The sequence below is a fragment of the Aedes albopictus genome, chromosome 1 (genome assembly GCF_035046485.1).
Source record: "Aedes albopictus strain Foshan chromosome 1, AalbF5, whole genome shotgun sequence".
Lineage (NCBI taxonomy): Eukaryota > Metazoa > Arthropoda > Insecta > Diptera > Culicidae > Aedes > Aedes albopictus.
The window spans coordinates 274,297,911-274,321,885 of NC_085136.1; the positions used below are offsets into that span (position 1 = coordinate 274,297,911).

Sequence of the window (23,975 nt, forward strand, 5' to 3'; positions counted from 1 at the left end):
CGTTGTGAGTTGTTTGTTGGCTTTGTTAGGCCGATCATTTTGTTCTTTAAGACCAACAAGACAAGGTCCAGTGTGGATGATCTGTCATGACCAGTTGGGTGGAAGTTGATTCAGTCTGGACTGGATAGTGTATAAGATATTCTATTTAGAACATCTTCAGGAAGTCTTTTTTCAATGTGCCCATGCGTTCCTCAAATTCCTTAAATTAAACAACTTTGTAAGTTCGTTTTACACAATAATATTTGTATTTTGACCGTCATAATAATATAAAATCTGTTTCCTTATGTAGTATTTACATATACTTTTATGACACTTCTCACAAGCTAGTCCCTAGGATAGTGGATTCAAATTGATGCCCTTACTTATTGGTTATTCTTGACTTGTCTGAATTGCAGCCACGCTACTTACTCTTTGCACACTTGTAGTACTCCGAATTGAATTCGGCAGTTTTTTTTAGATCTCATTTATGGGACACATATACAAATCGTCTCGCAAATACAATATCCTTGATACGAGTGCACATATAAAAAGTGAGATAACAGATACCTTTAAAGTACGATTAGCGCGTTCATACACAGTATGAACACCGAAGCTTATCGCGTAAAATCACATACGCTACCTAATCCGATTTAATCGCTAATTCGACACCAGAAAATTGGTCAATTTTCCCGCTGGTACAGTGCTACGATTCAGAAAAAAATAATTTACTACTTAGGAATAGATAAAATCTAGAGCAGAAAAGGAATGCACAATTCTATGGATAGGTTTGTCGGTTAGTTTTCATTTTGATTCTTGCCAGAATTGAACTAGAAGGTGTCCTACATGCTACACCTTTGTCAAGGCACCGAATGGAAGATCGGATCGTGCGGTGACTCATCCATCGGGGTCCCACCACCCGCCGGCCAGGAATGATTCTGTCGGTCGTGCCCGCGGTCGAGCGCGTGGCGAGGTAGTGGCGGCGAGTTCCTGGGCGACGTTCGCTGGAGCGAACTTTCCGCATTCGTAAGGCTCGGGGTGGTCGGGGCTGGACATTGGGACACAATGGACGACACGAAGCAGGTGATTTGTCGCTTGAGACGAAGCAGGGCACAGTTGTCTTCGTTCCAACCGCTGGATGCTTTCCGCTTCACCTTCCCCATGCATTTTGTGAAGGGTCTTCTTTCAGTGTTTTCACACGGTACTGGTTGGGTGTTATCTGGTATGGAATGGTCACCGGTGTGGGCTGATGTAAGATCTGAGTTGTTGTTGGCTGTATTTTCTGGAATTATAGGCGGAGTGCCGCCCGGTGGGCGAATTACATTCTTGACGTCTTCCTCGCTTTCCTCTGTAAGACTAGAATCATTAAAACTAGTAATAAGCGAGCTGTCGTGGTCTTTCCGTGTTGCTTCCGCTATGCTGCCAAGTTTCCCGGTCGCCATATTACCACAATTACAAGGTGCATTGGTGCAAAGCGTTTTCACCATCAGATCGCAGTCTTCGTACGGAATATCACCACATACGTCCATTTTTGTTTCCCGGTTCTGCGATCGATGTGTGCCCTCACTTGGACCCGGAGCTTGTCTCGAGCTGGAAGCCTCGCACTCCATTCGCTGGATACCACTGCTGGATCCGAACCCACCGTCTCCTCCTTCTTTCCCTCGATCCGTCCTCCGGCCACCCTTCGAGTCTCCAGCTATGTTGAGATTTTCCATATAGTTTGTTATGCAGGAAGACGTATAAATTACCGCCGACGCGTGCCCACTCCGGCCCGAGGTCAGCGGTGTTCCTTCCATCCAACGGTCACTCACCGGATCGTACACTTCCACTATGGCCAAGAAGTTCTGTCCATCGTATCCGCCCATGGCGTACAGCTTTCCATCCAGCACGGTCAGCGATAAGGCACTTCGGGCAATAGTGATTGGCGCCACCATATCCCACGTCTGCTGTTCCGTATCGTACCGCTCGACGGTTTCCAGTTGTCGCGTACCGTCGAATCCGCCCACCACGTAGATGTACTGGTGCAGAGCGGCCACCCCTGCGCCGGAGCGACCGAACTTCATCGACGGAATGAGCGACCATGCGTTGTTCTCCGGATGGTAGCACTCGACGGTGGACAGCCGCTCCCGGCCGTCGAATCCTCCGATGGCGTACAGCAGCCGGTTGATGACGGCGACACCGACGCCCAGGCGTTTCGAGTGCATCGGTGCTACCAGGGTCCACGTGTCCTGTTCCGGGTCATAGCTGTTGGAGAGAAGATAGGTCAGATTAGTAGATCTTCAACTTCAAGGCTTAGTTTGGTTCATGGGCGTATTCAGAGGAAGGCAGGGGGGTGGGGGTCCTGGCCGATTTTTTTTATTTGAGTCGATTCAAGATTGTCAATAATAGGGCACTTGCTGGCTTTGTTTACCCCACGTCTCCACTAGACAGAAATGTCTTGCCATTTTGCTGCCAGAAAGAGAAAACGTAACAGAAATGATCAACACCGCTGCTTTCCATGCAAACAGCGAGAGAACATTTCTGTCATGACACATCTGTCCAGCAAAATGGCAAGACATTTCTGTCTAGTGGAGACGTTGGGTTAGTGTGCCCAACAGACTCATTTGATTTTGCTGTGAAACGTTTCATAACGCGATTCTCATTACAAAGCGTTACCAGCAAAATCAAAGGGTCTGTTGGGCACACCTGAGAGGGGCACACTAAACAAAGCCAGCAAGTGCCCTATTCAGAGTTCCAAGAAAAATCTCTCAAAAATAAACTACATATTCTAATCAGGGTTGTGAAATGTTACGGAAATGTCATGGAAAAAATCTCGGAAAAAATGTCATGACATTTTCCAGTTCTACCATTTTGAGTGCAAACTTCTGCCGGTGAACCCTAACCTTCAATAATGCTAGTTAAAATAACGACATCGTCGGTATGCCTACACATTTTTTACTAGGGGCGAAGAAATGGCCAAATAACGAAATGACATTTTTGTGACATTTTACAACCCTGATTCTAATAAGACATAATATCATCCATAATTGTCAAAATTTAGCCAGGAAACTCTCTAAGAGCGTTACTTCAATCTAGATCTTACCAAATAACAAGCGTGGTGAGAATGGCTTAATTTTGTGATTTTTATTCATGGGATAGGGTTTCGAACTACTTGGGCACCTGCGTCAATTCCCGGCACCCCACAGCAAAACAAATCAAAATATCACTTGGGGAGCGTCCATAAATTACGTCACGCAAAAATTGCCCATTTTCAACCCCCCTCCCCCCTATGTCACACTTTTTGTATGGGAGCTCTGAAAATTTTGTATGGATTGTCACACTCAGGGTGGCCACTCAGAGCGACAAATAAAATTCCCGAGTTTTTCCCGGTTTTCCCGATAGCTTTTTGAAAATTTTCCCGATTCTAAAACAGAATGATTTACAATGAAAATTAAACGTAACTTGCTGAGAAAAATTTAAGAGAATTAATATTGAATATTTTCAAATCCTTGGATTTAACATAGTATTCATATGAATTTGAAAAAAATTGTATGTTGTTTGTCTCGCATCCAATCGGGGATGCTACGGTGACCTGATTTTGTTGCCGCTTATCATGCGCAACCAGAGCTCACTAATACCAACATTCACTCAATACAGCAGCGGGAGAAAATAAGGAAAAACGCACTTTGGCGAACAAAGTTTGCGAAAAGAGGTGTTGTGTGTCTTTTCACAAACAATTCCCATTTTCTGTAGGAACTTTACCTAAACATCGACACTCTGAAACTGAAAATTATCAAATTATGCCGCTTTTTCATGATCAACACTTTTATGAGATCTAATGTGATGTAAGCGTTTTGCACCGATATCCCTCATAAAAAGGTAAACATTCAAATTTCACGACTGTGTTGGTGAATATTTTGGCTGGAGCATAAATTTATGCTCCACGTAAGGAATCACAATCCAACCTGTCAAACTCCATAGTGAAAAAATAGGTTGCCGTCCCCTTGTATCCAATGATGGGCATTAAAGTTACGACATCTTCATTAAATATTCCTTAAATTCATAGATGACCAACAAGTACAAATCATGCAGTTGTTTAAGCAAATGAAAATAAAAAGAATAATCCTGGGGGGTCGAAATTCTCAGAGAATACACTATGATTATAGGATTTACAAACTTATTATTAGTGGATTTCTTAGTAATATTCCAAAAATCTCTTCTAAAAAAATCTTGGTAAGTTCGTTTAAGAAACTAATAGGCAATAACAGAATTCCCAAACAAAAAACATTCTAGATGAACTTCTGGTGAAATATCTGGAAAGATTACTCGTGAAAAAATTTTGGAAATGATTTCTAGGGAAATCTTCAGTGTAGTATTTTTGATGGTCATTTTCATGATACAATTTTAATAGCAAACCAATGGCGAACTTTATGGTAGCGTAAATGGCTACTGCAGAAAGTCAGGAAGGTTACTTAGGCTGAAACCGTTCGCTGAAATTCTAGGAGAAATTTGAGAGATCCAAGAAATCTTAGATTTTGTCTGATAATCGTCTAGCATTCAGTTATTTCATCAGTGATTGCAATATGCAGTTCTCAGAGATTTAATTTCTGCTCACATTTTCAGATATGTCAAGAATTTCTCCAGGAATTCCTGAAGTATTAGTTTTTGAGAAAATATTTCCCCCATAATGTAGAGACAGATTGATTATTTGGGAATTATTTATTTCCATAAATCATACAACTATATTGCTCCAGATGCTTTTGAATACTCACTGGAACTCCCGCGAGAATGTCAGTTGGTAGTTTAACTAGAAACTACGAATAATCAAAATTCTCGAGAATTTGCTGAGCCAGGAGTTTTACCAAGGACTTATGCTAAAGCTTCACCAAAAAGGGATTTTCCCGGAAACTTACTCCGGTTTTCTCCGAACATGTTTATTCACAAGTTCAACAAATGAGTACTTCCAAGAACTTCATGAAAAACAACAAAAATCTTTCAAACAAAATAGTAGAAATACTTTTATGAACTAAAATAATCGTGCTTTGAGGAATTTCATCAGATAGTAAAAATCCCTTTAAATATTCTTTCAATTGTTTTTCACTAACTATTCTTAAATTGCAAGAATGTTTTGACCAGAATTACTCATCCAGATTTTCATAATTTTTAATTTTAATTTATTCTTGGGGCAATTCATTCATTTATTCAAAATTTTATTAGCATCCTATCCAAATTTCTCAAAGACTTTTTGCTCAAAGGACAAAGGCTATATCAAGTATTCTCCTAGAGATTGAACAAGGATAATTTTTTAGAAAGAAGTTATAATTTTTGTTATGTTTTTTTTAAACTTTTATAGGACGCTTTATGTTTTATGGAACATGTACATCCTGAAATGCATAAATGACATATGAATCTATAAATATTAGAATGTGTCTCAACCAGTCTTTCCACCAGAATGTTCTTTAGAATATCTTTGAAACTGTTCAAATTATGATGTTAGGTAACATCACTATGATTAACTTTAATTGTCGTGACTTGACGACAAGATATTAAATTCCAAGAATGGTTTTTACGCCAGTTCACCCACTATGTTATATACTTAGTTCAACAGTTGTTGACTGCATTTCCCGCAGATTCTCGTACTTATGCTTCTAAAGACTGTACAAATTTTAAAATTTTGAAAATTCCCGGTGGCTAGCAACAATTCCCGAGGTTTTCCCGACTTTTTCCCGGTGGTTTCGAATTCCCGAGCTTTTCCCGGTTTTCCCGAAATTCCCGACTGGGTGGCCACCCTACACTTTACTGAACCCCCCCTCCCCCCCTAAAGGCGTGACGTAATTTATGGACGTTCCCTTGCTGCATTATTTTTCAAACGCACTTCCGTGGGTAATCATCTCCCGCAACATTTCCGCAACGGGATCCACAGTCAATTAGCTACACTCCCGAGCAGGGAATGAGAACGAATTGAAAACAAATTGAGTTATTTAGATATCACGAATTTTGATAACAAAGTGAGTTTTCATTTTGCATGACTTAAGTGTTAACATAACAAAAATGATAACAAAATAATATACTGGAATATCTAATTGAAATCAGAATGAGTTCTCATTGATAACAAATTGATATCTCATTTTGTTATCAACATTTTACGACTTGATATCATACGCAGTTCTCAGGGAGTTATCAAATCTAAAGGGTAATAACTAAAAATTAATAACAAATTTAGTATTCATTTTGATATTTTATTAGGCATTAATTTACATGAATAAGAAAAAAAATAAATTAGATTTTATTTTAAATTTAGAAGACTCTTGAAGATTGAAAACTTGTTTTGTTTGATACGATATTATCAGAATATGGCACCTTTTAATGGCGTAGTGTTATCGATTGTAACACTAACATTTCATCAACAGTCATTTCTACAACTTGGAGCCTAAACGAAGAAAAGTTGTATGGAAATCGGATATGATATCCTCATAGATATGCAGCATAACTATACCATGATTCAACTAAAAGATTAATGATGGACATTGAAGTGACAAAGAAAAGTAAATTTGGAGTCAAAGGACAACTGCCCTTAACCTTCCGTAACTCACGCGGTTGACTACCTGCGTCAACACCACAAAAAAGCGTACAAAAAGCGAGATTTTTTCAACGTGTTGTACAAAATATAACAGCGCGATCGCTCGAGGGTTAATATTTTTGTATAGATTAATTATATTTCAGCTTTTCCTTCTGATTATATGCACTGCAGCAAAACAAAAGTGTGAGATGTTCACGACATCCCAGAGCCACAGGCATCGGGACTCAAATTGAATGCCATCGAGCAACGAATTCGGCTTCTCAGCTTTTTCCCTCGTTACCCGGGGAAAATGATGACATTGAAAAAATAAGGCATCCGATAGGAAAAATATTTTACTACAATAATTCCATCGGGTATGGCATAATGTCGTTTGACATAGTCTTTTGGCATAATGGCCAAATGGCATAATCTGGCATAATTGTTGATTGGTAAAATGGCCGTTTGGCATATTATTATTATTATTTGTTTATTGAAAATCATGTAACGTAAGGAAAATCTTCTTAAAATGTTACACTGTGGTGAATTCATATTTGACAAACATTTTGACTCTTACTGTCTAAGTTCCTGAATTTTCTGATTCCTTGACTTCTACTGCACGCGTTCAAGTTCCCCAAGCAGACCCTTTCTGAAACCACATAAAGTAGCAGATGACTTAAGTGTCGTAGATAAACGATTCCAATTGCTTATGCCACTCACAAACAAGGAATGACCGTAGTATGCAGAAAAATGTTGAGGTATTATTAGGCTCAAAGTTCTCGAATTTCTCATGAACTGAAGTTTACTGTAAAGATATTGAGGTGACTTATTATTAATTATGGCATAAATATGTAAGCATGCTCTATAGCTATAAAACTTTGAAAAAGAACATCCCAATAAAACTTTTTGTAGGTGAGATACATGTGAGTATCTAGAAAGATTGAAAACGTATCTAACACATGAGTTTAGTGCTACTCGTAGTCTGTTAAGCGATGAAACAAGTGAACAATAAGTGAAATAGCATTCATCATTTTTATGTATGATAAATATCTGTGTTATTTTCAAAACTTCAAACATAACGAGATTCATCATTTTGGTACGGAGCTACAATGAATCTTTTTTCGCGCGAGAATACTTTATAAAGGTAAAATATGTGACCTTCAACAGTAGAATGACCGTAAATTACTTCGGTTGGCCATATCTAACTTCATTTGCCTTTAATATAGAATTTGAAAATTTAAAAATATTTGGCAATATGTTTAGATTGAAATAACTGATATCTGGGAACTTTTGTATTCTGTGTAGTTTTGTTCTCTTCGTCATGGAAGGCTTTTTGAAACTTGTTGAATTTAAAGTTTTACCTCAAATCTTTCCCAACCAAGCTGTACAACCAAGTTTCAGGCAACTTGGCCGATGAGTATCCCCTCATAACGAAGAGAACAAACCTGTCGATAATATCCAGTCACCCTAAAAAGACGTACTAAAGTTCAAGCCAATTTAAATCAATAGCATGACCATTACCCAAAATTCAGCAAATTATAAATTTTGTGTCAATATGTAAGTAAAATACTCTGATAGATTTAACAAATAGTTTGTGAATAATTAATATTAATAAAGCATATTAAACCTTTTTTGGATTTTTGAAATCAAATCTTGTTATCATTGAGTTTTTGAAATGATAACTAAATGATATCTCAATTTGATGTTAAATAAAAACAATTCGGAAAGAAAACTTATTTTGATTTCATTTTGTTATCAATAACAAAATGAGTTATCAATTTGTTATAGGTTTGTTCTCATTCCCTGCTCGGGCTTTCACTCTGAAGCCGCACAAGTGCTCAAAACAATTATCACACGCAGGTGAGTGCACTTCGGCAGCACAAAGATGGGTGCCGAAGTGATTTCCCATTTGATTTTGCTGGAAGTTAGGCACTGGTGCCGAGAATTGGTGCTGGACTAGGTGCAGTAAACTCGTTCAAAATCAACTTTCCGACTGAAAATCTTCACAACAATCACTAACAACAAATTTACGCAATAAGGTATCTGATTCAGATGGAAGAAGTGGACGAAAACGGTCGTTTGTTGTGAAATTAGGTGATACACAATTTTATTTACATGTTATGCCGGGAATGGGGCAAAAAACCCTACATAATCAACATGACTAATTTTCCGGATATGGCGGAACCGGTTCCGGTAAAGAAAGAGAAAGACTTTTAAGAATCATATGCTGATAGCATGTAGTATTTCCCCAGGGACAACTTCAAAAATTCCTCCAGGAAATTTCTTCGAGTATTCTTCAAGGGCCTTCTCCAGGTATTCCTTCATCGTGAATTTCTCCATGGACGTCTTGTGGAGTTCTGATAGTGATTGTTTCAGAGCTCATTCCAAGAAATGCTTCTGGAATTCTTTTCACGCTCCTTAAGAAAATTTTACAGATACTTCTGCGAGAAAGCATCGAAGAATTCCTCCAAGGCGATTCCAATGCTTCCTTCAGTAATTCCTCCACAGATTCTTTGAAGAATTCTTCTAGGGATTTCACCAGGCATTCCTCTGGAAATTTCTTCTGGGATTTCTTCAGAGGTTCTTCCAGTGTTTTTTAAATGATTCCTTCAGAAATTTCGCCAGAATTTCCCGAAGGAATTTCACCTAGGATGCTTTTAGGTATTTCTGCAGGTTTTCCTTCACAGATTTCTTCAGAGCTCCACTAGATATTGCTCAAATAATTCCATTTGAAATCATTCAAAGTATTTCTGTAAAAAAATCTTGCAGATATTCTTTCAATGTCCATTAGAAGTTCATTCAAGGATTGCTTGATAATTCGTCCATAAATTACTGCAGATATGGATTTCTTTAGATTTCAATTCAATGATTCCAGGAAACTCTTTCTGGGATTTCTTCAGGAAAACCTCGAGGGATTCACTTGGGAATTCCATATGGGATTCTTTCAGGAACAGTTCCAGGGATTGTTTTACAAATTCCTGCAAGAATTCCTTCAGGCACTCTTCTTGGGATTCCTTCAGGAATTCCTCCTGGAATTCCTTCATGAACTCCTTCAGAATTCATCCAGGGATTCCTCCAGGAATTGATTCGAGATTCCTTTAGGAATTCCTCTTGAGATTGCTTCCGGGATATATCCTGGGGATTTCCCGAAATTTCTCAACCCTCCAGGGATTCCTTCAGGAATTGCTACAGAGATTCTTCCAGAAGATCCTCCACGAACTCTTCTTGGAATTTCTTCAGGGTTTTTTTCATGAATTCCTTTTGGGATATCTTCATTACTTCCTTTTACGATTTCTCAAGCAACTCCGTTTGGGATTTCTTCACGAATTCTTCCTGGGATTCCTCCAGGGACTTCTGCAGGAATTGCTCTAGGAATTCCTCCAGGAAATCCTTCAGAGATTTCTCAGGGAATTTCTGCAGGGATTCTTCCGAGAATTGCTCTAGAGATACCTCCAGGAATTCCTCCAGAGATTTCTCCAGGAATTGCTGCAGGGATTCCTCCAAGAAATCCAGCAAAAATTCCTCCAAAAAATCTTCTAGAGTTACCTTTGAGAACTTCTCATTCGTAAGTAACGACCGTCGAGCAAACTACGCTCAATATAAGCTTATTAATAGGCATGATACAGGGGATACTCAAAATAACTGGGATAGGTAAAATTTTCACTTTTCAAAAAATGTTCAACTCGCTGTAACTTTTCGAAAAATGTATCAAATATTCTCAAATTTTTACTGTATGTTCATCAACTAGTTGTGTATCAGTGGTCAAAATTTGGAAAAGATCGGGCCATTCTACACAAAGTTATAAAGATTCTAGAAAAAGGTATATTTATCCGATGGCCAGCTTTGAGCTATTATATCTCCGGATTCAATGAACCGAATGCAATGAAATTTAGATCATTTATGACTTATATAATGAGCTAATAAAAACATTTGACTAAACTTAAAATTCTTTACACGAAAGAAAATTATTACGATTAGATTATTTTTCTAATAGACCACCAATTTATCCAAAATTTCATCATCGTTTCAAAATTCGAGATAGTAATTATAGTTCATTTAAATTCCCTCTAATTGACTTCAATATGAATATGTTTTGAAAGGAAGTAACAAAATAATCGGCATTAAATTGAAAAAGTAATGGGATGCATATGAAAAATAGATAAATTTACTAAAAAAAACATACATTTATTCTAACCGCCATAACTTTTTTTCTTATTAATAATTTCAAATTAAGTAAACTGTTTTTCAAACTTCATTATATGAGTCATGAATGATCAAAATTTCATTGCATTCGGTTCATTGAATCCGGAGATATAATAGCTCAAAGTTGGCCATCGGATAATTATACCTTTTTCTAGAATCTTTATAACTTTGTGTAATTCTTCCAAGAGTTTTTCTATAAACTTCTATGGAAATTCTTCTAGAGATTCCTCCAGGAATTGCTCAAGGGATTTTTCCAGAAATTTCTCCAAAAGTTAGTCCAGTAATTTTTCTAGAAATTCTTTCAGGAATTCCTTAAGAAATTCCTCCAGAAATTTTTACAGGGATTTCTCCCAAAATTTATCTAGGGATTTTTTTTACGAATTTATTCAGGAATTTTCCAGGATTCCTCCTGGAATTATATAACGGATTTTTTCACGAATTCCTGCAGGAATTCATTCAAGAATTTCTCTAGGGATTCCTTCAGGATTTCATCCAGAATTTCTTTAGGGAATCCTCCAGTCATGCTTTCAGATTTTTCTCCAGGAATTCCTCCAGAAATACTTCCAGATAGTACTCCAAGAACTCATCCAGGGCTCCAGGCATTCATAAAGAAATTCCTCCAGGAACTCTTCCAGGAATTCCTCCAGAAATTCTTTGTGGAGTTTCCCCAGGGATTTCTTCCAAAAAGTTCTCCAGGGATTCCTCTCAGAATTTCTCTAGGAATTTCTGCAGGAGTATATCCAAGGATTTCTCTAGGAATTCTGCCAGAAATTCCTCCAAGAATTTATCCAGGAATTTATCCAAAGATTTCTCTTGGAATTCTGCCACGGATTTTTTAGAAATTACTTCAGGGATTCAACTACACCAAGAACTCCTCTAGGGATTCCTTCAGGAATTCCCCCAGGAATTTATTTAGGAATTGTTCCATGATCTCCTCATGGGAGCCAGAGATTCATCTAGGAATTCCTCCAGAGATTTCTCAAATATGTAATTCCTCCAGGAAATCCTTCAGAGACTACTCCAAGGATTAATTCTGGAATTCCTTAAGGCATTTCTGTAAGTTTTCCTCCTGCAGCTATTCTTCCAAGAATTACTCGAGGGATTGCTTCAATTTGCCCAGATATTCTTAACAGCATTACTCTAAGGATTCTTCCATGGCTTCCTTCTTTAAAAAGTCCTCCAGGGATTCATCCAGGAATTCATCAAGGAATTGATCCAAGGATTCCGCTAGGAATTTGCCCAGGGATTCTTCCATGCATAAATTCTGGCATTCCTCCAATGACTCCTTCGCGAATGCCTCCAGAGTTTTCTTCAGAAACTCCCTCAGAAATTCCTCCAAGAGTTATTTCAGGAATTCTTCCTGGGATTTCTCTGGGAATTTATCCACGGATTTCGTCTAGGAATTCCTCCAGAGATATTTCCAGAGTTCATGGGGGCCTCCTTAACATATTTCAAATATGTTTCCATCAATTGGAAGTTCTAAAACAATCGTTGGAAGAAACCCTTGAGGCATTCCCGGGGGAATATCTGAAGGAGTCCTTTGACAAATTTTTGGAAGAACCCCTGAAGGGCTTTCTAAAGGAACACCTCCAAAACATCCCTGGAAAAACTCATAGAGGAATCTCTGGAGGAGTTCCTGAAAAAAATAATGGATAAGTTCTTGAAGGGTTTCTTGGAGAAAAAAAAACAAGATATATTCCTGAAAGAATCTCAGGACGAATTTCTGAAGGAATACCTTTGCAGGAGCTGCAGGTGGAATTCTTAAAGAACTTCATGGATGGATTCTTGAACAAATCCGTGGATATGGACATCCTAGAAGATTTTTTGGAGATAATTGCTAGTTCCTTTATGCATTCCTCTAAAACTATCCTAAAGAAATTCTCGAAATTTTCAGGCAATCCTGGATAAATTCTTGGGTGCATCATTGGAAAAGATGATGGATACATTTATGAAATTTCTGAAGGTACCCCTTAATGATTTTTTAAAAAGATCCCGAGATGAATTTCTGAAGAAATCACCAAAGGAATTCCTGGATAAATCCCAGGGAAAACTCTTGGAGAAATCCCAGGAGGAATTCCTGTAGGAATTCTGGAGGAATTTCTGTAAGAATGCCTGAAGGAATTTGAGGAGGAGATCCTGAAGGAATCCCTGGAGAAATCCCTAGAGGATATTTTGGAGGAATCCCTGGAGAAATTTTTGAAGGACTTACTGTAGGATTTCCTGGAGGAATCCTGGGTGAATTCCTTCCAGGAGTGATTCCTGGAAGAATTTCTGGAGTAATCTCTAGAGGTAATCTGGGAGGAATCCCTAAAGAAATTTCTAGAGGAATCCCTAGAGGAATTTCCGGATGAATTCCTCGAGGAATCCTTGAATGCATTTTTGAAAGAATTCCAGGAATCCTCGGAGGAATGGATGAATCTCTGAAGCAATTCTTGGAGAATCTAATCAAAAATCCTTGTAAGAGTCTCAGGAGGAATTCCCGGGGGGATTTCTGAAGGAATCCCTGAGGAATTTTTGAAAGTATACCTGGAGGAATTATTGGAAATCCCTAAAGAAATTCCTGGATGAAATTTTAGAAGAATTCCCGGTGGAATCCCAGGATGAATTCCTAGAGGAATTCTTGAATGAAGTCATGGTTGTATACTTAGAAGATTCCCTAGAGAAATTTCGGGAGGAATCCCTATAGAAATGGAATCCTTGAAAAAATCTTACGATGAATTCCTAGAGAAATTTCTGGAGAAACCCTTTGAGGAATTTTTGGCAGAACACCTAAAGGGATCCCTGGAGGAATTCCTGAAACAATTCCTAGATGAATCTCTGGAGGAAATCCCGGAGAAACTTCTGGACAAAATCCTGGCGGAATCCCTTGAGAAATTTGAAGAGGAAACCCTGGAGAAATACCTAGAAGAATTGTTGGAGGAATTTTCTGGAGGAATTTCTGCAGAAATTGCTGGATGAATTCCTAGAGAAATTTCTGGAGAATCTCTGAAGCAATGGGACACGTTCGGTGTAGTACTAGATTTGTAGTAATGAGCTGAATTTCAGTATGGTGAGAAGGTCAATTCTCCGTTTCTGCAAAGAAATGGTGCAAAAAGCGTGGGTATTATGATTCCTTGCCTAATTTGATGCTGTTTGAGCAAAACTTTGGATAACTATGTTGTTTATGTTGCAAGAAATGGAGAAAACAACAACACTGTTGCTCAAAGTTTTGCTCAAACAGCATCAAATTAGGCAAGGAATCATAATACCCACGCTTTTTGCACCATTTTATTGCAGAAACTAAGAATTGCCCTTCTCACCATACTAAAATTCAGCTCATTACTACAAATCTAGTACTTCACCGATCTGTCCTATTCTTGGAGGAATTTACGGACGAATCCTTGGAGGAATCCCTGACCACAGACAAACAGACGTAACATTCTTCAAAACAGCTTGGCACATGCATTTAACGATCAATTCAAATTTCATTTGATTTGCGCGATAGTTCCACCAGATGCGCTAGTGATCGATCGCTTTGACGTTTGCCAGTGTACACGTTGCTGAATGATGCAAATGAAAATTACAGGCAATTTGTGCAGTAGTGTGCGTGTCAGCAAAACGTCAAATCGAAATCCATCATGGCCGACAGTGTCGCGCGCGGTTCTACCAACAGGTGGCAGTGTGCTCATAAAAATGACACCGGGCAAAAGTTTTTGATGAATTTCCTCTAAGAGTTACGTCTGTTTGTCTGTGCCCTGACTGTATGCCTGGATAAATTCCCGGAGGAATTCCTAACGGAATTCATGGTGTAATCCCTGAAAAAAAAACCTGGAGGATTTTCTGAAGAAACTCTTGGAGGAAATAATATACGAATTTCTGAGATAATTCCTGAAGGAATTCTTTGAACAAATCCTGAAAATATCCCTGGAGGAATTCCTGAAGAAATTCCTAGAGGAATTCTGGAAGGAGTCCGTGGAATCCTTAGCGCAATCTCTAAAGGTTTCTCTTGAGGAATTCCTAGAAGAATGACTGGAGCAATTCCTGGATACATGCCGGTAGGAATTCCTAGAGAAATCTGTAGACAAATTCTCAGAAGAGTCACTAAAGCAATCCCTGCATAAATTCTCGGAAGAATCCTTGAAGTGATTTTTGGAAGAATCCCTGGAGGAATTCTTTGAGGACCCCTTGGAGAAATCTCTAGAAGAACTTCTGGAGGAATCTCTATTGGAATTCCTGAAGGGATTTTTAGAGGAATCCCTGCAAGAACTTTCTGAGGAATTCCTGGAAGAATTCTTAAATTAGCGGAAAAGAAACGAATCAGCCAAGGGTTGAAAGTCTCTATAATAAAGATAAATCAATTAATTAAATTCGCGGAGGAATTCCTAGAGTATTTCTTGAAGGAATCCCTGGGAGAATTTCTGGAGGAGTCCCAGGAAGAATTCATGAAGGAATCCCAAGAGAATTTTCTGAAGAATTCCCAGGAGGAGGAACTGAAGAAATCAAAGAAGGAATTCTTGGAGAAATCCTGAATGCAAGCAGAGTTCGCGAAGAAACTCATGTAGGCATCCCTATAGCAGTTCCTAAAAAAATCCCTGGAGGAATTCGTGAAGAAGCCCCAGGAGGAATCCCGGAAGCAATCCCTAAGGGAATCTCGAAACGGTTCCTGGAGAAAGTTCTGGATTAATTTCTGGTTGAGTTCTTGAAAGAATTCCAAGAGGAAATCCTAAAGAAATCCCAACAAGAATTCCTGGGTGAATCATTGATAGAATTTATAAAATAATCCCTGAAGTCCCTGAATACCAATCCCTGATCCTAAAAAAACAGAAGAAATTCTCGAGTGAATCTCTGGAGGAATTCTTGAAGGAATATTTGGAGAAATTCCTTGAGGAAGCAATACCATCAAAAATTCCTAACAAAACGACACCTCCCCTCCCTGCCCTCCTCTGGCTACGCCCATCAGTATTGTATTTCCCTCCCAATCCAAATACTCACAATTCCACCGTATTATGATACTCGCAGCCCGTGGAACCACCGACGGCGTACAGCAGCTCATCCATCACCGCCACCCCGACCCGGTTCCGCGGAACGGACATCGGCGAGCACGGCCGCCACGACTCCGCTATCGGATTGTACCGGTCAACCCAGTCGGAATCGTACGACGAGCCGGGCGAATTGTTCCGTCCACCGACGGCGTAGAACGTACCCTTGAGAAAGGCAGCGCCCAGCCCCGACCGGGGCACCGTCAGGTTCGGTAGCGTGACCCACACGTTGTCGTCCACGTTGTAGCCCTCCAACATGTCCAGGGAATGTCGCAAGTATCCACCGGCAACGAAAATCATTCGAGTTGTGTTCGGTTTGCGCTCCCTCACCGAGGGCCGTTTGTGCAGGGTGATGTCCTCGAAAACCTTTGCCAGATAATCGCGGCAAGCCGGAACCCGCTGCAGCACGTCACAGGATTTCATTTGCTCCTTGAGGAAGCTGGGGGTCAACAGCTGGCACCGTACGGCGTAGAGGATGTGTTCCATTTTGGGGTACCGGTTGTCTTCGTCGTAGCGAACCCACTTGAGTACGGCGTCGTAAACGTCCCGCTCACCCTGGACGTTCAGCTCGTCTTTCTTGATCAAACAGATCAGTTGAATAGCAGATAGTTGCAGGAATTCTTCCTCGTGGCAGATCTGTAAGTGTGGAGCGAAGTGCAATAATTAGAATTATACATGTTAGGGCACCCCTGAGGACCAAAAATCTTACTTTGGTAAAATTTCTCTCGATGAACTGGTTGGCTTTTTGCCGCAGCGTTATGCACCCATGCTGCTCAGCAAAGTTCGCAATACCAATGGCATTGGTAGGATCGAGCTGCCGCTCCAGGAAGGCACAGCACGCCTCTATCACGTTCGGCACCTGGAACATGGTGGCGGCGGGCAGCAGTTGGCACACCGTCACCTCCGTCACTCGTATGTGCCCGGTGTACATGAAGAACAAGATTCGGGCCATCGCCGTTGGACAAACCTGTTCCGGGGAAGGTCGAAAAGATACTGTAACAAACGCCCTATCCATATAAAACTGAACTTACACCCTGCAGCTTGACCCGTGACATTTCGCACTCCTTCAGCCCGCCGGTGAACATGGCCTTGAAGTAGGGGCTGGCCGCCGACAGGACCACCTTGTGGGCGTGGAAGGTTTCCTTCTCGATCTCCAGCGTCACGTCGGTCAGCATGTGGTGGGAGCGCATCATGAACATCATCTTGAGTGCCTCCTTGGCGTAGTTGGCGATGTGGAAGGTCATGTCGCCAAGCTCCTCCGGGGACTGCGGCGAGCCGTCATCGACCGTCTCCGGATGGTCGCCCAGTCGATCGATGAAGTCCGAAGCGGCCTCCATTGCCAACGGCTTTGGCACCGAACTCTGCAAGGAAAACAGAATGACACGATTGAAATTGAGAGGTGCATTATTGGGTTAGTTCAGCGTAATCAACATAATGGAAGCACTGATGATAACAAGGATGACTCTGACTCAGAGGAATGCCAGATGTGAAGGCATGTCTTCAAATTGAAGACATTTGAAGTTCTGTGAAGACATTTATTTTTATGAAGACATATAGAAGACATTTCAAATTTTGTGAAGACTTTTGAAGACTTTTGAAAGCAGAAAAATAATATTTATTAATGTTGTTAATCTAAACCAATATTTGAAATCTTGGAACACTTCCAGATGAAATGCGTTTCAATTTTTGTAGATAAAATTTTGAACATTTAAAACCTTAAACTTACAAATTCCTATTTTTTCGGTCATCCTCATATTGGTGGACATTATGAAGCAGTTTTTAGTTAAAATACGAATCAAATTAGATGACCACCATTTCATGGAAATTTTAGGAAGCATGCTGAACTATTTAATTAATTTCTCATCGGCAATTGTTTATAGAAAATTAAATTGCTATCAACAAAATTCCTCTGGAAATTCAACTGAGTATTCTAATTTTTCAGAAATAACCAAGGTTTTTTTTCGGAAATTCTCCCCAGAACTTCGTTTGTATTTTAGACAGAGCTTCATCCAGAATTTTCCGTAGACTTGCCCGAAGATTTGTCCAAGCCTTTTAAGATTTCTCCAGTAGTCCCTCGGGAATCTCTCTAGGAGTTCCATGAGAATTTCTTCAGGATTTTATCAGAAATACCTTCAAAGGTTTCTCAGGAATTCTTCTAGATGATCCTCGGATACTACACCTGGAGTACCTCAAGAATTCTTTCAGTTTCATGGGAATTCCTCCAGGAGTTTGCCGATTTTTTTTTTCAGCTGTTCCTCGGGAATTCCTTCAGGAGTTTCTCGGGAATTCTTCCATGAGTTCCTCGAGAAATAAGGATTTCTCGAAGGTCTCGGAAATTCCTCCAGGACTTCCTCGGGAATTCATCCTGGAGTTCCAAGGGAATTTCTCCTGGAGTTTCTCGGGAATTCCTAAAAGTTCCTAGAGAATACCTTTAAGAATTCCTCGAGAATTTCTTCAAGGAGTTCTTTGGGAATTACTCTGCAAGTTCCTCGGGAATTCCTTAAGGGGTTCCTCAGTTAATCCTCAAAGAGTTCCTCAGAAATTCTCCCAGAAGTTTCTCAGGAATTCCACCAGGAGTTTCTCGGGAATTCATCTAGGAATTACTCGGAAATTCTTCCAGGAGTTCCTCGGGAATTTATTCTGGAGTTCCAAGGGAATTTCTTCAGAAGTTCCTCGAGAATTATTTTAGGAGTTTCTCGGGAATGCCTTCGGGAGTTCCTCGGTAATTCCTCCAGACGTTCCTCAAAAATTCTTCCAGCAGTTCCACGAGAAATCCTACATACATTCTTCAGAAATTTCTCCAGCAGTTCCTCGGGAATCCTTCCAGGAGTTCATGTATTCCTCGGGAATTTCTCCTGGCGTTTTTTTTTTATATTTCTCCAGGAGCTACTCGGGAATTCTTCCAGAGTTCATCGGGAATTTCTCCACGAGTTCCTCGGGAATTTCTTCAAGGAGCTCCGCGGGAATTCTTTTGGAGCTCCTTGGGAACTCCTCTAGAAGTTCCTCGGGAATTCCTTTCCTCCAAGAGTTCCTCGAAAATTCTCCCAGAAGTTCCTCAGGAATTCCACCAAAATTTCCTCAGGATTCCACTAGGAGTATCTTGGGAATTCATTCTGGAGTTCCAATGGAATTTCTCCAGGAGTTCCTAAAAAATTACTTTAAAAGTTCTTCGAGAATTCCTTTAGGTGTTCCTTGAGAAATTTTTTAAGAGTTGCTCGAAAATTTTTTCCAGGAGTTCCTTGGGAAGTTCTACATGAATTCCTCGGGATTTTTTCCAGGAGTTTGTCAACAACTTTTTCGGGAGTTCCTCAGGAATTCCTTGAGAATTCCTCTATGAGATCCTCTAGAACTCCCATAGGAATTGCTAGAAAATTCCTTGGAAAATTGCTCCATGTATTCCTCTGAATTCTTCTAGGAATTCCTCTGGCATTCCTCCTGGAGTTCATCGGATTTTTTCCAGGAGGTTTTTGATGAGATACTCGGGAATTCTTCCAGAGTTGCTCGGGAGTTTCTCCTTCAGTTACTCGGAAATTCTTCAAGAAATTCTCGGATATGCCTCTAGGAGAATACCTCTAGGAGTTTCGGAAATTCGTCCAGGAGTTTCTCGATAATTCTTAAAGAAGTTTTTTTTCGGGTATTTCCTCCAAAAGTTCATTGGGAATCCCTCTAGCATTTTCTCGGGAATTCTTCCAGAAGATTCTTGGGAAATGTTTCAGGAGTTTATCAGAAATTCATCTGGATATACCTATGAATACCTCCAGAGAATCGTCGGGAAGTCCCAGAAAACTCCTGGAGTAGGTTTTCTGGGGACCAAGAATAAATCTCGAGGAACTGCCGGAAAAGAACCTCGAAAAACTATGAAGAACTGCTCGTGAAATTCTTGGAAAGATTCCCGAGAAACATGTAACTCCTCAGAATATTCCCGAGGAATCCCAAGAAGAATTACCAAGGAACTCCTGGAGGTTTTCCAAGAAACTTTTTGAGGAATTCCTGAAGGAACTGTCGATGAACTTCTGGGGAAATTCCCGAGGAACTCCTGCAAGAATTCCCGAAGAACTTCTGGAAGGAATTTACCGAGGATCTCCTGTAGAAATTCTGGAGGATCTCTTGAAGGAATTCATGAGGATCTTTGGGTGAACTCTAAAGGAACTCCTGGAGGAATTGTTGAGGATCTTTTGGAGAAATTCTCGTCGATTTCCTCCATGGATCTCCTGAGGGAATTTCCGAGAAACTCCTGGAGGATTTTTCGATGATCGTCTGAAGGAGTTCTCGAGGACCTCCTGGAAGAATTACCGAGGAGCTCCAGGAGGAATTTCCGAGGAACTCCTGGAGTAATTCCCGAGCAATTCCTGGAGGGATTTACGAGAATCTCCTGGAGGAACTCCCGAGGTTCTGCTGCAGGAATTCTCGAAAATCCTGGAAGAATTCTTGATTCAATTCAATTTCGATTCGATTCGACCTCCTAGAGGAATTCCCGAGGAACTCCTGGAGGAATTGCCAAGGAATTCCCGATAAACTTCCGAAAAAATCCCGAGGAACTCCGACAGAAATTTCCAAGGAACTTCTGTAAGTATTGCCGAGTACTTCCTGGAGGATCTCCGAGGATCTCCTGGATGAATTCTCGAGAAACTCCTGAAGGATTTTTCGAGGATGTTCTGAAGGAGTTCCCGAGGATCTCCTGAAGGAGTTTCTAAAGAGCTCCTAAAGGAATCCCAGATGAACTCCTAGAGAAGTTCCCGAAGATCTCGTGGAGAAATTTCCTAAGAGATCCTTGAGAAATTCCCGAAGAACTCCTGGAGGAATTCCCGAGGAAGTCCTGGAGAAATTGCCGAGGAACTCCTGTAGAATTTTCCGAGGAACTGCTGGAGGAACGTGTAGAAGAATTCCTGGGAGAATTCTCGGGAAACTCAACGCCTGAAGAAATTCTCGAGAAACTTATGAAAGAATTCAAATGGAACTTCTAGAGGATTTTTCGTGGAATTTCTGGAACAATTTTTGAGAATCTCCTGGAGGAATCCCTGGGGATCTTTTGGAGGAACTGCATGAGGATTTGCTGAGGATCTTCTGCAGGAATTTGCGAGGAACTCCTGGGAGAATTCTTGAGGACCACTTGGGGGAGTTTTCGAGGATGCTCTGGGATAATTCCGGAGAAACTCTACGATGTATTCCCAGGGATCTTCTGAAAGTATTCGCGAGGACTTCTCGGGAGAATTTTCGAAGGAATTCCTAGAGAAATTCCTGGATTTTTCGTGGAACTCGTGAAAATAAATCCGAGGATCTTGTTTAGGAATTTTCGGGAAAACCACTTAAATTTGCCATGAAAATTCTGGAGAGAATCATGCATTATTGCTGGATGACCTCACGGTATATTCCTTCATATAAACATATTTTATAACATTATTTTATTCTAAAGCCACAATATGGGGTGTGAAGACATGTGAAGACATTTTAGCGTGCCTTGTGAAGACATTTGAAAATTTCACCTGGCATCCCTGCTCTGACTACTATCTGGAGATGGATATACTACGCCAAGAACTCCCAGTCATTAATAATGTAAGGTACCGACGGGTTCGACGAGAACCAGTGAACCGTATAGTACATTTTTTTCATTATCGTCGCAACGCCTTTACCGTCATGACTAATGTTGCATACTACCGTCACACACTACATTCATGCTGCCGTCGATGCATCAATGTCGTCTACCATGAATGTAGCATTTGGCACCATGATTGTAACACAAATCAAGATGATGGGAGTACGAAATGACAGTTTTGAAATGTAGAGTTGGAGTTCCAGTGGTTCCGAAAACTGCGAAAGAAAAATGCGGATAACTCGTGCTAGAGGGTGTCAAGGGCGTTACTTGGGGTCTGAGGGGGTTTAAGGGGGATTTCAGAGGCATTCCAAGAAGCTTCAGAGCATTCTCAGCGGATTTCAGAAACGTTACAGAGGCGTTACATGGCGTTTTCTGGGGTTTCGGAGGGTCTGAGGTGCGTTACATGGGGTTTCTGGGGGTATTAGGGGGATTTTGGAGGCATTCCAAAGAGCTTCAGAGCATTTTCGGCGGATTTCAGAAACGTTACGGAGGCGTTACATGGCGTTTTCTGGGGTTTCGGAGGGTCTGAGGTGCGTTACATGGGGTTTCTGGGGGTATTAGGGGGATTTTGGAGGCATTCCAAAGAGCTTCAGAGCATTTTCGGCGGATTTCAGAAACGTTACGGAGGCGTTACATGGCGTTTTCTGGGGTTTCGGAGGGTCTGAGGTGCGTTACATGGGGTTTCTGGGGGTATTAGGGGGATTTTGGAGGCATTCCAAAGAGCTTCAGAGCATTTTCGGCGGATTTCAGAAACGTTACCGAGGCGTTACATGGCGTTTTCTGGGGTTTCGGAGGGTCTGAGGTGCGTTACATGGGGTTTCTGGGGGTATTAGGGGGATTTTGGAGACATTCCAAGAAGCTTCAGAGCATTTTCAGCGGATTTGATTTCAAAGTCGTTACAAGGGCGTTTTTGACGATGGCGGAAACCCTCAGTAGTGTCCCTGTATTGTCCCAGAAACCCCAAGCGCCATATTTAATTCCAAAATGGCCTAGGATATCGGGTTTCAACATCAGCTCAATTAGCCAGGTCTGAAAATATCCGTACGGCATGAGACTTTTTGATTTGTTAGACGTGGGCCGTAACTATTCAGTTGGGAGCCACTGACTTTTGTTCCCCTGCTCCATTGGTGGTTATGACCCTCGGAAAGCACAATCCGAAAATCTTTGTCTCCGCTTCTTCACACTTCCGGTTCCTAAATTATACGCATGTCCCGTTCGCAGTTTTCGGAACCACTGGTATTTCATTAGCAGGCTTGGAAAGCGTCAGCGTCAACACGAGTCGTCACGCGAATTTTACAGAAGTGCCTCTCTCAATGTCATCAAATCGGGAGGAAATGACCAAGAGAGGCTAACAATATTCGCTCATTTTTTGGTCATGACGGAGCGTGACATGGTTGTAAACAATGCAATTACTACAACATTCATGGATTTTGTCATTGTTTATATCCTTCAAAGCATGAATGAATATCCTCTCTATCTGTTAAATACAACGGCCAGCCTAAATTTACTTGGACCAAATGAAAATTTTAATTTCAAAACAATATGAAAGTTACCGTCATGACGCTTGATCATTGCAAAATGACATGACGAAGAGCGTGAATGCTCGTTTTGTCTTGTGACGATGAAAGGGCCTACTTTTTCATCGTCATGGGAAGCTCACTACCAATAACAGCGCTGTTCATTAGTTCACTCAATTTGAAAATCCACTACATTTTTTGCCGTGATTAAAAAAATGTCACAGTCACCCATGAATATTTCATCTGGTCATACGTGAATGTTTTTGTTGCATGATAGTCAAGACCATACATCCACGATTATCATGCAAACTACAGTTTTTGATAGTACATTTTGGATCACTGACGAGAACTACAGAGAAAAGTGCGAAGAAAACGCAGCGCAGACGGTAAGGAATGACCCATGGTGCCAGGTAGAACGTGGAACGATATTAACCTTTCAGTACTCGCGCCAATTTTTGTAACGCGAGCAGTCGCGCGTTGTACTTTGTACAACACCCTTACATTCTGAAATATCAAAGGATCCTGATTGTTCAGAGGAGGACTGTCTTTGGCAAAGTTGTTGTAAATTTCATGGGCTACTTGATGCTGACAAAGTTGATTCGTAAAACGTCCACTAGGCGGCACTAGTGAGCAATATCATGTTATATCTTACATCTCAGGATCCTGATGTCTTAGCAAGATGGTGTCTTCGGCAAAGTTGTTTGGTAGGTCAACTGCTTACAGATTATTGGGCGTATCATTGGAAATTCCACCACTAGGCGGCGCTAGTGAGCAAATAAACTTTATATCCTATGTATCTCGGGATCCTGATAACTTAGAAAGATGGTGTCTTCGACAAAGTTGTTTGATAGGTCAAATACTTACGGATAATTCGCAGTTTAATTTGAAATTTCACCACTTGGCGGCGCTAGTGAGCACGTAAATATTATATATTATGTAGCTCTGGACCCTTATTACTTAGAAAGATAGTGTCTTCGGCAAAGATGTTTGCTATATCAAGGGCTTATAGATGAGTGACAGTTTGCTTTCAAATGCCACCACTAGGAGGCGCTAGTGAGCATGTAAATTTTTAATCTCATGTAGCTCAGGATCCCGCTTAAAAGGCACGGGACACCGTCTTCAACCAGAGGCTG

General features: G+C 40.7%; 1 protein-coding gene across 1 annotated transcript in view; it reads right to left on the reverse strand.

The window, feature by feature from the left end:
* Positions 1–222: 222 nt before the first annotated feature.
* The window catches only part of LOC109398214 (kelch-like ECH-associated protein 1B), a 75,741-nt gene continuing 51,988 nt past the window's right edge, over positions 223–23,975 (reverse strand). Inside the window, exons 2-5 of the mRNA XM_029859991.2 lie at positions 16,764–17,093; positions 16,442–16,699; positions 15,686–16,368; positions 223–2,220 (exon numbers count right to left, since the gene is read on the reverse strand). Coding sequence (XP_029715851.2) covers positions 837–2,220; positions 15,686–16,368; positions 16,442–16,699; positions 16,764–17,069 — 2,631 coding nt within the window. The 5' untranslated portion in view covers positions 17,070–17,093 and the 3' untranslated portion in view covers positions 223–836. The remainder of the gene's footprint in view (positions 2,221–15,685; positions 16,369–16,441; positions 16,700–16,763; positions 17,094–23,975) is intronic.